At 45.9% G+C, this 16,501-nt stretch overlaps 1 protein-coding gene across 2 annotated transcripts in view; it reads left to right on the top strand.

Annotated features, from left to right (window-relative positions):
• Positions 1-16,501, top strand: part of TAF5 (TATA-box binding protein associated factor 5) — a 304,035-nt gene that overhangs the window by 90,950 nt on the left and 196,584 nt on the right. For both annotated transcript variants that reach the window (XM_069611701.1, XM_069611702.1), the window contains exon 5: positions 11,261-11,396. In XM_069611701.1, the coding sequence (XP_069467802.1) occupies positions 11,261-11,396 (136 nt within the window). The remainder of the gene's footprint in view (positions 1-11,260; positions 11,397-16,501) is intronic.

Genomic DNA, 16,501 nt, shown 5'->3' on the forward strand with positions numbered 1-16,501 from the left:
AGGTGGGAGGGAAGACATACAAAATGGGTCTGTATGTGGACGACATGCTACTGCATGTGCTTAACCCGCTGTCCTCTGTGCCGGCGGCCATGAGTCTGATCGAAGAATACAGTCCTATGTCGGAGTTCAAAATTAACAAGGGCAAATCGGTTCTTTTTCCCCTTGACGACAGTCTTGAACATTTCTCACCCCTGGGCATGAGTCCCCCTGGACACGATTCGGTACTTGAGTATCTGTGTCATGAGAAGCCTGAGGGGGGTTATATGAAGCGAACAATTAGCCCCCCCCCCACCCTCCACCAACCCCCCCACCCCACCCATCTGCTGAGTGAAATGGAGAAAGATCTTAAGAAATGGAACAAGCTGACTATTTCATGACTGGGGTGCCTGAACGTGCTAAAAATGGGGGTGCTCCCTCAGATTCTATGCCTGTTCCAGATGCTCCCAATTCAGATCCCTGACCTCTATTTCAAAGTTACTAAGGGTACCCTTCTATGGTTTCTGTGGCAAGGGAAAAAGCCCAGAGTTTTGAGTGTGGTCCTAAGTCTCCCCAAGGACAGTGGAGGTGTGGGGTTGCTTGATGTACAGTTCTACTACAAGGCTGCTCAGCTTAGAGTACTGATCCCATACCTGAGAATGCAGGGAGATCTGCAACGGGTGGGATTAGACAACCTCCATCTACGGGATGGTTGTGGGTCCCCAGAGCAAATTCTTTGCGCAGGATACGCAAACAGCGCATCCTAAGCACCATTTGGAGTATCTGGAGACCGGGAGCCGATTGGGTGGCGCTACATCCTGGCCCTCACCTCTGGGACATCTTTGGGTACCGCGAGTCAGGGGTACCATACTAAACGCGGAAAGGTTCCAAACCTGGTACGAGGCTGGGCTAGAAAGGATTGGGCAACTGTGGAAAAATGGAAAGGTTTATCTTAATAGTTGAGCTAGAGGAGGCCCTAGGACTAGTACACTCTGCTATCCTGTACCTACAATTGAAGGGGACCCCAACGAGGGAGGCTTGGAAAGAAAAGTTACAAAGGGAGCTTACGCCCCTCAAAAAGATCTTGGATACTGCTTCCTACTTGTTAGGCAAGATTGTATGCAGTAACCTTTTGGTGCACTGCAACAACCCTGACCTCCTGGCAATAGGAACCCAACCTTTGGTATAAGTCTGTACTACACAGGTTGGTAGCGTGATTGAGCAGCCAGGCTTATCTCAAGAGGGGTCAGTGTGAGCTGTAGTGGAGTTGCAGAGAAATTCACAGCGACAAGGGTTCAAATAAACTCTTACACGCAAGGTTTCTTGACTAAACAATTATTAATTTATCAGTTAGGGTAAGCCTTCTTCAGAAGGGAGCAATATAACATTAACACTCAAATATACTTCACAAAATACACCCTCTATATCTCTAAATCAGTGAGTACCCTTTTGGGATGGCCCACAGACACAACCTACACCCTCAGGTGACTTCAATAGCTAAGGTGCTGGGGACATTAATGTACCACTGTGTATTTAGAATCATTTAGGAGCCAATCAAAGGAAAAGGTTATTAGTACATAGAAGAGACCACAAATATTTTTTAAGTAGGCAATTACTTTCAGATCCCCAATAAGAGTAATTCAGTGGAACAGGCTAAGCCAAAGTTAATGGGCAAAAGTCTATATGAGCTGAAGCACTTCTTTGCAGGTAAGTAATAAAAGCCTTTGCACTAGGTTTCAGAAGTCTTTGAGGAAAAAGAAGAATCAATGTAGGGCCACTGCTGTTAGACTTGTGAGTAGTAGAAGATGCAAGCAACTCTACAACAAGAGGTAAGTTCTCTCAGACATTTACAGTACCTTTTTTTTGTATTGAAGAAAAAGTGCAGCAGATGACTTGTTCCTGAGCAGCCCTGCAGATCTCACTGTTCTGGGCCTCAGTCGTGGCGACAAGAGGGAGGAATTTTGGGGACTCCTGCACTTCAATGGGATGGTCACCGCTCGTAACAGGCAATCTTCAAACAGGTGGCTGTTCGGTGTTTTAGCTCCTCACGTTTACCGCAAATAGCAACACTGCGGTTCCTGGCTGTCGAGATGGACTTTCTTTGCTTCTGGGGTCCCGCACCCTGTGGAGGGCTCAGGCTCGGTCAGTCCTGGTTCCTGGGAGTCCGGAGGATCTTCCTGTAGCTGTTGGTCAGCTTAAAAGCAACGCACACAATCTGGTGGTCCTCTCCCTGGCGTTTCGGGTTTCCAGCAGCAACTTTTTGGAAAGTCAACCAGCTCCGAGAGAATGTCCAGGTGGCTTACTTTGGAGTTGATTGAAAGGAGAAGTTGTCCTTGCAGTGGCTTCTCTGTCGATACGAGTTTGAAGTTTTAGCACAGCACTAGGGCTTTACCGGGCAAACCAATGGTCCAGGAGTTGCAGCAGGCGTCCCCTTAAAGTTCTTCTTTGGTTCCTTCGTCCAGTGGTCGGCTCTGCCTTCCAAGCCAAAAGCCTTGCCTTTTATTCAGTTCTCTCCCATTCATTCCAGCCTAGCTGTCACTCACCCAGCAGGGTGGCTGTCCTTGCCAGTCAACCGGCCAATCACTAAAGAGCGCCTCCTAGGATACGCACAGGGAGTTTCGGGCACCTCCCTCACGTCCTGCCCACCCCAGACATGACACCCTGGAGCCAGAGTCAGGCTTCAATCGTGAATCCCGCCAAAGGCAAAGCGAACAATGGGACCAAACCTGGTTTGGCGCGCAGAGTAAATCTCAAGAAGGATCTTTCCACAAAAATGCAGAAAAAAGACCGGGCCATTTTGACAAAAATGGTACCCTTGGGGGCTTTACTGCAGCTGCGAACGCAGCCCGCGGTAAATGCACACCACGGTAGTTAAAAGTAAACCACTGCCACCTGCCATTCATTAAGGAAAGGGTAACATTAAAAATGTTCCATGTGAAGCTAGACAAAGTGGATACTAGGTAAACCCTCCAGCACCCTTTTGTAAGATAGTGTGTGTGTGCTGGGTCTAGAAAGTTACAAATCTAAAGTCAATTTCACTTTACTACTCTGGGAAACAGTAGTTTATCCCAGAGAAGGTATTTAAACCATGGGAAATCATGAAAGACTGCCCTGTGCCACTGCACTTCATGTGCTGTGACACAATGTAAAAGATGATGCCTATGGAGTTTGTCAGGCTCCATAACCAAAAGAAACACAAAGTTCAGAAATTACATTCAAATACACGAGAGTCTGAAAAAGGGTCTCACTCTCTCCAGGTAAAGAAAATAGTCCTCAAAATCCAGCAAAGTTGCTGGGGGTCTCTAAGGTAGAGGGAATTGGCACATTTCTGAGAATTCTCCCTAACACTACTCTAGGGGATTGATTTGTGCACTATACAGGTCCTTAGTGGATACCAGAAGGGGATCTGTTGATGGTTTCAGACCGCGCTGGGAGGGAGATCTGGGTATTCTCTAAGTGCCAATACCACTGTTTGCTGTCAGCATAGAGTCCAGGATGTGCTCTTTCTCAATTGCCTCAGAAAATACCATCAGCGTGGACGTCAAAGAGCACAACATTGGTTTATAATCTAATGGCGGGCTAGACGCTTTTTCCATAATGACCCTAGGTATCTTGTCCTGCGCTTTAAGAGATCAAGAGCAAAACTCGGACCTGGTTGCATGTTGCTTATTGGCTATAGACATTATTTTTTCAAAACAGTAAGAGTTGGTGGAAATTCCCTCAACAAAACTACGGAATGTCTGTGTCAGGATGTTTAACAAAAGAGCGTCTTCTGTCCCGTGTCCAAACCCTAAACTGACCCTTGCGCTCTAAACTCAATATAATGTGTACAAGGGGATTTCAACAAGCCATACTCGACTTTTGATAAAGTTCCAAAACATAAAGGCTTCAGAGTGCAGAAAGAAAAAAGGGGCCTCCCTTACCCTAGATTTCTTCTGGTGATTAAAGTCACTATCACAGTTCATATTCAATTTCCCGTACTTCGCACCCCTTTTTTAAAAAAAAAAACAGATGGAAATGGTTTCATTTCCAGTGTTCCTCCTTTATACCCTTGGTATACTTTCCTGCCAGGGTATCACATTACTGTTTCATTAATTCTTTACTTTTCCCACTACTGCTTTACTCTCCTACCAGGATGTTACTGTTTCACAAATTCAATCACAAGTTTACTTCTCTATCTTTCCTGTGTGTGAGTCCCAGACTTGCGGTTCGCATGGTTCATTAACCTGCCAGGGCTTTCGCTTTCTCCAATTATTTTTTTCTTTTATCCACGAGATGACATTGATCCAATGCTGGGTCACTGACCCTTTAACAATGTTCGCCTTAGTTTCCACATTTCCCTTCAAGCGTTGGGGCCACTGTGCCTTTGCCAATACTGTTCGTATTCAAATTACCTCGTCTCAGTACAATACCGGGTAGTGGGTGGGTGGGTGGGAGAACAGGCAAATACTGTACTTGACTGGAAAAAATGTGGACTTTCTACATCACAATATGCCATATATGCATGTGGCAAGGGTACATGGACGTCATTAGAAATGATAGTTGTAAGATTTCAGTGGGTCCTTTATTTTTATTAGGACCACCTGGGAGATACATTGGTCAAACTGGGGAACGTCGCTCCCTATAACTAATTGAACTGGTAAGTTGGGAATCACTGCTAATATGAGAGAGAATTCCTTTCCCAAGATAGTGACACAGATTTCTGTCTGTGGGCGTCTTTCAACATGGCCATGGACACAGCTTATTATTTTCCTATCCTCTTACATCCCTAGGGAAGTAGTTCTGGTCTGATGTCGCACCGTGACGCCCGGTATCTAGTTGAGCCATTTGGATTTTCCAGTTAGGATAGCAGGGATTCTTAACCAGTCATCCAATGTGGGGGCTTGCATGGACTTCACCGTGCAGCATACAAAGGTAGTGTAGTCTGCACCTTCTGGTTTAGGCAGCCTTCCTGCTGCTTATTTTCTCAGCTAGCGGTTCTACCAAGAGTGCCTGCCAGGCTGGATATTGGAAAAGGAGTCTCCTCCCCACGGTAAAAGAGTTCTAACACAGCAAAAGACATTTACACAATGGAGAGGATCACAGCAGCTATTCATGGGGAAGTGCATCCATTGAAACAGAATGGCTCCAATTTTGTAATGTTTGGATGAGGAGGGTGGGGGGACTGATGGATTTCAAAGAGAGGACCGGCCCAACCCTGTGAGACTTTAAATGGCAGGGGCGCATCACGGACAGTGATATAGGGTTGAATAGGTGCTTATGGACCACTTGACATTTATTGATGTACGAACAGTCTGTCATGTTCAGTTGCCTAAAGTAGAGTTTACTTGAAGTGGGGGGGGGTCTCGGGCGGGGTCAAGTAGAGGGTACAGGAGGATTTCTGGAGGACATGTTCCTCATGTTAGTCTTTTTCAAATACTTGGTATTGTTCAAAATTAAGAAACGTCAATAAAATGTTTTAAAAAAAACTAGGTTGATAGCGGGCATCCCTGACGTGTATCCCTGCTCACCTAAAAGCCCTGCAAGAGGTATCCATTAACCACTACTTTGCCTGTCGGATCGCTATATAAGGCAAAGACTCCTGCTATGAATTGTTCACACAGGCCGAATTTGTGTAGCACTGCCTGCAGAGAGCCCCATTCTACCAAGCCGAAAAACCTTTTTGGCATTTATGGATACTAGCATAGCTGGGATTTTTTTCTTATGCGCAATATCAATGGGGTGTATGGCCAGTATAGTGTTGTCCGCCGATTGCTTCCCAGTTACAAATCCCGTTTAATCCGTGGTCCCCAAGAATGGTAGGACCGGGTCAAGCCTGGTCGAAAGGATCGTGGCAAACCATTTCCTGTCAATATTTACCATCCGCTATAGGATGGTATGACGAGCACAGACTTGGGTCTTTGCCCTTTTTGAGAATCAGAGACCCTTGCTTCCTCCATTGATTTCGGGACGTGACCCTCCCTCCAGATAATATTGAATAAAGCGTGTAGTGGTCCTAGGCGCGTGCTGGCATACATCTGAAGATTCTGGTGCAAATCCGTCTAGCCCCGAGGCTTTGTGTTTTGAGGGAACCAATGGCTTTTAGAATCTCATCTTTTGTTATATCCCCTGCCTCTCCTCCGCCGTCAATTTCGGTATACTGCATCTGCTCAAAAAAGCTTCAACCAACTTGGACTTAGGGGGGTCTGAAGTGTAACTTTCAATAAGAGTCATCGAATACCTTGCGCTTCCCATGTTCAGCGGAGACAGAGGTTCCGCCAGAAGCTCGCAGTTCTCCCACCACCCTTTTATTGGACTGGGCCTTAAGCCTCGAAGCTAGTAATTTGCTTGCTTTTTTCCCCTGTTCATAATATAGTTGCTTTGTTTTTAATAGAGCAAATCCTGCCTTGTTTTCCTCAATCAAATTGACCTGGCTCCTGATCTCTTGTAGTTTTTCTATACTTTCGCAAGCTATACTGCCCTTCTAAATCCTTTAGCTCTGCTAGCAGGTTCTGGAGCTGAAGCATGCTCGCTCTGCGGAGCCCCGCTACTTTCCACATAAAGATTTGTGGTCTAATTTGATGTGTACACTGTTTCCGCTTAGGATGGATCTCTTCACACCCCTCGTCGGAGGGATTTGGAATAAATCTCCCAATAAAGCTTTAAGGGGAAGTGAGGTTTGGGAGGTTGGTGCAGTGTAGGTCTCTGACTGAGGAGTATGTCCTGAGGGAGGGTAACAGGGTAAACCTCATGAAGGCCCTGTGGTTGACGACGGAACAGTGCACTTTGGACGGGGGGGTGTTAAGCACTGGGCTACAAGTGACAAAAAGGTAAGGAAAACGCCTAGGAGCGAAATCAGTGGAGGACACCTATGCTTCAAGCGTGAGCAAAATTGCAACAAGGGAAACCTGGAAACAAAATAGAAAGGCTTCAGGGGAAAAACCATGGTAGGGCAAAACCTGGAACGGTCGACCCACTGGGGCACAGGTACAATGGGGAACAAGGATCAAAATTAAACTGGGATAGAGTAGAGGATATCTAGAATTAACGTCTAGCTGGGGAATAATTACAGTAGGTAGCACATAAGACCTAGAAACAAAATTAGTCTGAATCTGCAGACGCAACTACAGTGGGAGCAGGATAAACATGGGTAAATGCAGCAGCTGTGTCACAGAAGGTGATTTGAAGGCAGTGCTTCATACCTGGTGTGGAGGATCAGAAGGAGGCGGGTTGTTTAATGTATGTCCAGTCTTGTCCTGTCCTGCTGGCCATTGATTTATGCTGGTAGAATGTTGGTGAATGTGATTGGCAGCTCAGGAGAATGAGTATTGCATCTGAATGTACCATGTGTGTCAGTTGGGGGCCTGAGTTGGTGATGTGAGGATGGCGGGTGGGTGTACTGCATGTCTAATTACCTGTATTATAGCCAAGAGTAACTGGAACTGTATACTTGTGAATATGTACAATAAAGACTCCTGGAATTACATCAGAGGCTCCACAGCTGGTCTGTGTGAACCATTGAGCTTCCTATCACAATCACAACACGGGTGCAATAAAGACATGTTCACCATTTTATTTAAACTACAATAAGTCCCTGTTGGGGAGAATTCTCATAAATGTGCTAATTCCCTTCACCTTAGAGACCCCCAGCAACTTTGCTGGATTTTGAGGACTTTGATGTTTTTACCTGGAGAGTGTGAGCCTTTTTTTCCCCCCACTCTTTTCTCCGCTGTTTGATTATGGAGTTTTCTAAAACTCCATAATCAGGCATCATCTTTTCATTTGGGTCACACAGCACCCTCAGTGCAGTGACACAGGGAAGCCTTTTAGGCTGTCCCAAGATTTAAATACCTTCTCTGGGAAAAACTGCTTTCTTAGAGAAAGTAAAATGAAATTGACTTTACTAGTCTCTTCAAATTCCTAGACCCAGCACACACTATCTTTCCATAGTGCTGTAGGGGTTACCTAGTATCCCCTATGTCTAGAAACTTATGTAGCAGTCAAATGCTACCCTTTACTCTCAAAGTGGCTGGTGGCAGTTGTTTTACAACGAACTACCATGATTTTTCCCGCTTGCGAACACCGGTAGTGTTAAATCGCAGGAGCCATGTTTTTCAAGATGGCGTCTGAGCCTCCTTTATTTAAACGGGTCCCGGTCTTCTTTTGTCGCCATTTCTTTTTGGAAGGGTCCTTCTAGAGTTTTATCTCTGCGTGCCAAACCAGGTTTGGTCCCTTTGTTCCTACGCATTTGGCGGGCTTCAGGACTGAAGACCCCCTCTGGCGCCTGAGTGCCTGGGGTGGGAAGGAAGTGAGGGAGGTGCCTGATCCCTGTGCTTAGTCTCCTAGGAGACCCAAATGCACTCTGGTGTGATTGGCTGGCTGACTGTCCGGCAAGGTGGGTCAGTGGCAGCTAGGCTGGAATGAATGGGAGAAAATTGTTTAATAGGCGAGTCTCTTGGCTTGGAAGGCCGAGTCAACCACTGGAACGAAATTACCAAAGATTAGCTGGAAGAGGACGACTGCTGCAACTCCTGGACCGTTGGTTTGCCCGGTGAAGCCCTGCTGCAGGTGTGAATTGCCAAGTTCATCTCGACAGAGAAGCCCTACAAGGACGACTTCTCCCTTTGAGTTGGTGGGACCAATCAACTCGTAAGCCACCTTGATAGCATTCTCTGAGCTGGTTTTATTTTCCTCAGAGTGCTGCAAGAAACCAAATAGCCAGAGAGGAGGACACCAGTTTGTATGCTTGACTACAGCTACCGGAATCAAAGATTTGCCTTTGCCAGCTTTTTGACCAGTCCCAGTGCAGGAGTCCTCCGACGTCCTCCCTCTTGTCCCAACGACTGAGGCTCGGGAACAGCGAGATCTGCAGGAACTGCCAGGAACAGACATCTTCAGCTGCATCTTTTTCTTCATTGTAAGGCACTGTGAAAACCCGACCGAGAGAACTTCCCTCTCGCTGCGAAAGTGATTGAAACTTTGGCAACTTGCAGTACTAGTCAGCTTGTGACCCAACATATGAATCTTTATTTTACGAGCAACTTCTGAGAACTTGGGAAAAGACTTTTCCGTTTAACTTCCAGAACTGCGTTATCCTATACAAGACGTTAGCCCATTTACTTTGGCCTAACCTACTACCAAGAAACCTTGAGTATAAGAGTATATTTGAATACTTGTAATTATAGTCCTCTGTGTAACATCCTTACAGCTCACATTCCCTCTTGAGATAAGCCTGATTGCTCAGCAGCGCTACCACAAAACTGTGTAGTACAGACTTATACCAAAGGTTGGTTTTGCTTACACCTGTAGTCCTAGTTGTGTGTAGTGGTCCCAAAGGGTACTGCACACAAACTTTACCCAACAGTCCCGTCTTTCCCTACGCCTATGGGGTGTTCCCTACCTATTTTACTAAGGTGCTAATTGGTCAGTGTGAATGTCCAACACAAGTTGTTCACTGTTCAAATGTAAACTATCTGACCCTAGCACTAATATGACTAAGGCCAGGAGAATGACTCCCTCCTCCTGGTTGTTGTTTTCCTTGATTCTATTGTCTCAATCAGCAGACCATTTGTAAATGATCTCTGGTTATCCTCTGGATTAAGGTATGCAGTTCTTTTAGTGGACTGGTATTTTCCCCTCCCTCTTTCGTAGAGATTCTTATTTCTGTTCAAGTTCCTTCTTTCTTGTAAGGTTCTAGACCCTCTGGTACATTGCACTCCACAACATGTTTCTGTTTCTCTCCCCCTTAGTGGTTTTTGGGTTTCTCTTGATCTCATTAACACAGTTCTGATTTATCAGATTATTTCCACTTCTTTTCACATTAGGACTGGGCCAATTTTCGTATGAGTCATGCTTTTGTGGTATTCCCGTTACCCTGTACTACCCTTTTTTTATTTTTTTTTTTTATTATTTTTTTTGGTTTTCAGGTGTAACGACGTTGGTACCTGTAGGACGTTGGACTCTTGTTTTCTTCGTAGCCCTTCAGCTTCTTTCTCCTTGGCATCCCACTTTAGCTCTTCTGGAAAGAGCTGGTGGTGTGACTTGGATCAGGAGTCCTGCCTCTCACTGGTGGTATTGGCAGCGTTGCATGGGTTGGCGGCTCGCGACTATTGCTTTGTGGTCATGCCACCATGAGCTCTCCATTCCACCATGTTTGGATTTCTTCACTTTCTCATGCTGGTTCCTGCTCTGGTTTACATAGGCTCTGCATTCTGTGACAGCAGCGCCTCCCGATCTACGACATACCAGGTGCATCACCTGGTTCTCTCAGCCTCTCGCTCAGCTTTCCGCCCTTTCTCTCTGGTCTTTTGGTTTGTCATCCCTTTTCATTATTCTCAGCACCGTCCATTGAAGAATTTGATTTAAAGGGATAGCCCCCATTTATTGCTGCTTAAATGTAGGTTCACTTATCTCCATGAAACTGATAACATTGTGATGTATTACACTAGTCCATATAAGCCACCACTTGGATGTCATCAGGGAGTTCCTGCATGGAACAAGAAATCTGGTCCCTAAAGTGGGAGTCTTTCGTTGAGGTCCTACTTGTCTCAAGCCCTAGGCAGGGTGTTGCTCAGCGGGGTCACTTACCTAGCCTCACAGGGGCACAGGGGGGGACCCTCTTCCCCCTTGGGGCGAAGGGACAAATTGCCTCAATTCGTCAGACTTAACTTGCTGATTAGTAATCTCTTGCTGGGGCATTTGGGTTGCAGTGTAGGGAGGCAATGGCGAACGGGAGTCACCCTAATCTCAACCCTTTGCTGGCTATCTAGGAAAAAACAAACCATTTAGCAACTCTGAGGAAGCGCTTACCTTTTTTCTTCTGCAGCCATGTAACATTTATGCTTGTGGAAATGGGCAGACTTGATGGGCTTGTGCAGACAGGATACAAAAGTTCTGTTTTAAAACCATGTGAACAAGTGCAGCATGGGGTTCAGAAGGGTCTACCAATGTGGCCTTGGGAAGGGGCCGAAAGGTAGCTCAATTTCACAGGTGCTATTCATTCTTATACTTCCATTACTGTTTTGGTAGTTATTCAAAGAAATTGCTTTATTCTGTCCTTCTATTGACTAAATTGTGATTAGCTCTACAGAGGTACCCAGCGCTTTCTCGTTGAGAGGTGGTACTTTCACAATACTAGAATGTTACCCCAGTAGTTTTCCAATGAACAGTTTGTATAATGCCATGATTGAGAACTTGCAGTTTATTTTTATTTTTTTTCTTAAACATTTTCGGGAGATTATCATTTGTCTTTTTTCAGTTAATGTAAACTTAATGGCTGTTTAACTGTATATTTCATGTGCATTAGGATTCCTCTACCGGAGCTAAAGGATTCTGACAAGTTGGACAAAATAATGAACATGAAGGAAGCCACCAAACGCGTGCGCTTGGGTCCAGATTGTCTTCCTTCCATCTGTTTCTATACTTTCCTTAATGCTTATCAGGTTAGTGAACTTTTCGCATCTTTGCCTGGTCTTTCAGAATCATCCTTCAGATAGGCAAGTATTTTATAATGTTTGGGAATTGTTTGACATTGGGCTCCTCATTGTTAATAGGAGAGGAATGCGTTTGTCATGTGTAGCTGATAATTTGGGGACGAGGGCCAGCAAACCCTCATGGTGGAAGGATGCAATACCCAGAATTCTAGGCAAACTAACTCCAGATTTCATAGGAATCCCAAGTGATCACTACTGCCAACTGTAATGAGAAGTGGCCCATAGCATTATTTAAGCTTATGCTATTACATTAGACTACAGATGGGGAGTAATGGCATATGAGGAACAACAGAAAGCTTGTAAGTGTTTGGTTATTTGCTGACCCATTGACTGCTCATGGCCGTGCTAATCCCTATGGCCAGTCGCACCCAGTTCCTACCCCTCCATGCCCAAAACACCTCCTCATGGGAACTCTTTGAGCTTGCTTTAATCTAGCCATACCATCAAACTTTGCCGTCCAAGTCCCTCCCAGTGTTTTTTCAAAGCAGCCTTCTGACAGTTAAGCACTATGCGTGTTGTTCACTGAAGTCCTGTTAAAAGCCTGCATTGGCTAAGCCAACAGGTTTGGCTTGTGTATCAGTATTGGGAATTTGCCGGGCACTGGTATGAAATGTCCAAGTACACACACAATTTTGCACCCGCTACCATCTATGGCCAAGTAATACCAATGTGGCAGTACCTGGCAAGTGCCTTTCCCAGGGCTACAAAAAAACTGAAAGTGTTGGCATTGCCAATCCTTGTGGTTTAGAGATTTTAAAATGGGCAGAACACACCGAGCAGTGAAAGGTATTATACCTTCGCCAGGGTTACACATTTCAAGTTGAGCTACTAATCAGCCATCAAATCACTCTCCCTCTCATTTCTACGCATAGCCCACTATTACTTGGCAAGTTTCTTTTTTAGCTTGCCAATGGCTGTTGGCAGGGCTCAAATTTTGCACTCACCGGGCAGTGATCAATGGCCGTCTCTTCCTCCCCCATAAGCACTCTGGAATATCCTCCGTTCTCCTACCACCAGCCCTGCAGAGCCACACGCCAGGGTTGCACGCCCCAAACCTGCCACATTTAATCATTCACCTCACATGACAGCCCAACTCCACCCGCTATGTGCCTTGCTCTGCAACAAAGGCCCAGTCTTGTGCGCACTGTAAGCATTTCAGAGTCCTCCTCACGCTGCCAATAGTACTGGAGCTCAGGAGATTTGCCTTGCACCCAGGAGTTCCAACTCTTTGACAAACTCGCCTCGCTCTACAGTGTTGGGCACTCTGCTTCACAGATAGACACTGGTGCTGTGACTATTAAGCCATGTGACTAATATACTTGGTTACACCGATGATGCACCTATTACTCCATCTTTGCCAGATTACTCTGTTCTACAAGGGAACCATTATGTGCTAACTGTACCCGGCACATGTATGATGTACGGAACCCTGTATTGTCGGATCCTCTGCCAACCAGTGATTGTAGGATGTGTCCCAATTGCATCTCATGTTGCTCCTAACATGCTAACTGTACCCAGCGCACCACATGATGCCCTTAATATGATATCAGCGTGACACTCCCTGGCTTCAACCAATAACTGCTGTGAATTAACTGCTCCTAGTTTACCTTATGATGCCCTGAACACTGCACCAATGCTAGACTGCACTGACTGCTCGGGTCATTGCTTTGCGGCAAAGCTACCCTGCTGCCACCATATTGCCCCCACACTCACACCCCCTCCCCCCACCCCCCCAGCCAGGACTACGAACTAACTGCCTTATCACAAGAACAACTTCACTATACCAGATGTTCAGGTCCATCACAGGAGACTGGGCAGCACAGTATCACTGACAGGCAGCCACTCTACCCCACAATCTCAGCCACCTACTTTCACACCCAACCTCACAGAGCCCAATATATACCATTCTATTCTTGTTGTAAAAAAACTCATCTGAACTGTGCTCTAATTAACACTCGCTCAATATCAGCGCATGCGCTAGACATCAACGACGACCTCACCTCTTGGAACCTTGACGCCTTGGCAGTATCTTAAACCTGGCTGCATGAAACATATGGGCCAGGCAACATCTTCTGTAAAGACCACATCAACGCTAGAGGACGGGTTGCTATTGTAGCTAAATACTCTATCCTCTTTAAGCCAGCCAAATCCTCCCTAGAAGGGAATGGAGTCCTCCTCTCCATCAAACTCTCCACCTCACCCACTAGTACCATCACTATCCACCTCATATACCGCCCTCCTGATCCAACCCTGAACTTTGAAGAGAATCTTCTCCATATCTTTGGTGACGATATCAGGCTTGTTCCAAGATCATCCTCCTGAGTGATCAGAACCTAGGTCTCAGTTACCCCGAGGACCCACAGGCCTTGTCTGTCGCCAACTCCCTCAAAGTGCTAGGCCCGAGACACTACATTAATGACCTTGCGCATGCCAAAGTTCGCACGTTGGACTGGATAGCCGACCTCAATTGTTTAATCTCATCAGCGTTCACGCCCCTTGCCCTTGGTCTGACCATAATATTATCAACTTCGTCATCCCACAACAGAAGAAACGGAAGCCTAGCTCAGTACCCTTACCACCCGCATTGGGCACACATCTCCCAGAAGCTCTCTAAAGAAAGGATCTTGCCCTTTCTAGATTTGTCTAACTTAAAGCAACCATTTTTCCATAGACCCTACTACTCTGGTGGACCTCTATGCCTCGACCCTAACAGCAGCAGTAAACGCCATTGCCCCTCTAGCTCTCTGCAAAGCCAAACTTGCCAGGTCTTCCAACTCTTGGTTCACCCCAGACGTCCTTGAACTTGGAAGTAAAAAACACCTGGCGGAATCTACTTTTAAAAAAAAAATCTCCCTGCGGCTTCAGTTCATTGAGGCCTCTAAGCGATACAAACGAGCTTTCATCTCTGCCAAATACTCTGCCTATATTGCCAGACTTGCTAATGCCAAATCTGATACCAGAGATATTTTACTATCCTCGGAAATGGAAACTCCCGCTGCCACCCACCCCGATCAAGGATGAAGACCAGTGTACCGATCAAACTGCTATGCTTATGAAAATTGACGTCCTCAACAAAAAAAATCCTCACCAATGAAGCCAGCCTACACTCCTCGCCCGACGGTACTATAATTGTATCGCCCAGAGCCCCCACAGCTGACCCATGATGGACCACTGTTCTGCTTCAAAGAGATCTCGGAACCGGAAGTCCTCGCCATACTTAAAACACTTGTGTATAGGCGCGTTATAAATGTCGTATATCATAGTAAGCCTAAAACCATCCAGGTGCATGGGGGATGTGTCCTGCCACTATCATCAGACTGTTCCAAAGTCTTAACATCGTTTATCACTGCCTTTTATAAATGCCTCCTTCTCTGAAGCGATAGTGCCCTCCAGCCTCAAGGAATCTTGGGTATTTCCACTCCTAAAAAAAAATGCATGCTACATCCGAAGCCCCAAATAACTACAGGCCCATTATAACCGTACCATTCTTGTTAGTTCTAGATAGAGCTGCATAATTACAAGTACAGCCCTATTTAGTAATTAATCTCATCCTAGGTATGAGCCAGTTCGGCTTCCGGCCAGGACGTGGCCCGGAGTCAGCATTGCTGGATTTAAAGAACCAGATGGCTGAGATCAGGGATGAGGGGAAGCCGGCCCTCCTCCTCCTTTTAATCTGGTCGACCACCATCTTATGCCACCTTCTCAAAACGGCACCAAACTTTGCCCCTGAAGCCACTGCATGGATTGCATTCTGTCTGGAGGAGGGGAGAACCATGTAAGTACTTGCTGAGAATACTAGCGCCTGGCCCACTCCTATTACATGTGGAGTACCACAAGGGTCATGTATACCCCTCCACACTCTACAATATTTTCACCAGACCTCTCTGACTTTCTGGCATAGCATACACAAACTATGCAGATGACCCTCAAATTCTCCTCCTGCTCTCAGGCAACTACGATGAAGACTCCTGTACCCTCAATGTTGCATACTCTACCATTCAGGTCAGGATGGCTAAGCACTGTCGCTTCCTGAATGGAGATAAGACAGAGATCTTTCTAGTAGGACCCTATGCGGTACTTACAAAACTCAATGTTCAATACTCCGCTTTCATAATTGACGACATCCAGGTCCCTGTATCTGCCCACGTAAAAATGCTAGGGGTATAACTTGATGCCACCCTCTCATTGACCAGTCAGGTGAATGTCATCATGTCTGTCCTCCGCTTCTACGCCTCCAAACTACTAAATGCCTCGAGACCCTTCCGAACAACCGATAGCTGCCTCACCATAGCATGAGCAGTAACCTCCAGAAAATGCAGTCATTCTAAAAAATGCTCTCAAAGCAGATCTGAACATTCCCAAATGTACGCACATATCAGCAGAGCCACTGGCTTCCAATCTGGTAACGGACTATCCTCAAAACTATGTCCATCACACAGGTCTGTCTAATACGGTTCCCCCCCCTACCTTTCTCAGAAAATCACCAGATCTTTATCTTTTACGCCAACTGCTCACTGTCTCATGCAGCCAAAAATCGGAGTTGGTGGCCAGAGCTTCCTGTTCATCGCTGCCAAACAGTGGAACTCCCTGCCGCCTACCCTCAGAGCTGAGCTGTGTTACTGGGTTTCCGGAGAGACCTCAAAACATGGTTACTGGCATAACTAGCCCTTTACTACTGTAAATGTGAACCTGATGTCCTTTCCTCTGTGCTAATGCAAGTAACTGGTTCTGTAACAGCGCTTCGATACATACGGGTTGTTTGTGCGCTTTATAAATAAATTAATACATAAATAAAACTAAATCAAGTTCCACTGGAATTATGAGTAGTTGGCCATCAGGTATAGGTTTTGGGATAGTTTGGAAGCATAAAGGGTTTACTGTAAAGCCTGTGGTAAGTCAGAATCAGGAGACTGAAAAGGAGCCATCATTATCATGGTTTTATTCCATCTTTAGACTAGAGACCACCTCTCTTTACAAATGAAGTTAAAAAAGGGTGCGCTTCCAGGTGTCAACCTGGCTAAACATAAATTAAGTCCTCTGACCAGAAATCCTAT

Source organism: Ambystoma mexicanum, chromosome 8 (assembly GCF_040938575.1).
Source record: "Ambystoma mexicanum isolate Mex_15411 chromosome 8, UKY_AmexF1_1, whole genome shotgun sequence".
NCBI lineage: Eukaryota > Metazoa > Chordata > Amphibia > Caudata > Ambystomatidae > Ambystoma > Ambystoma mexicanum.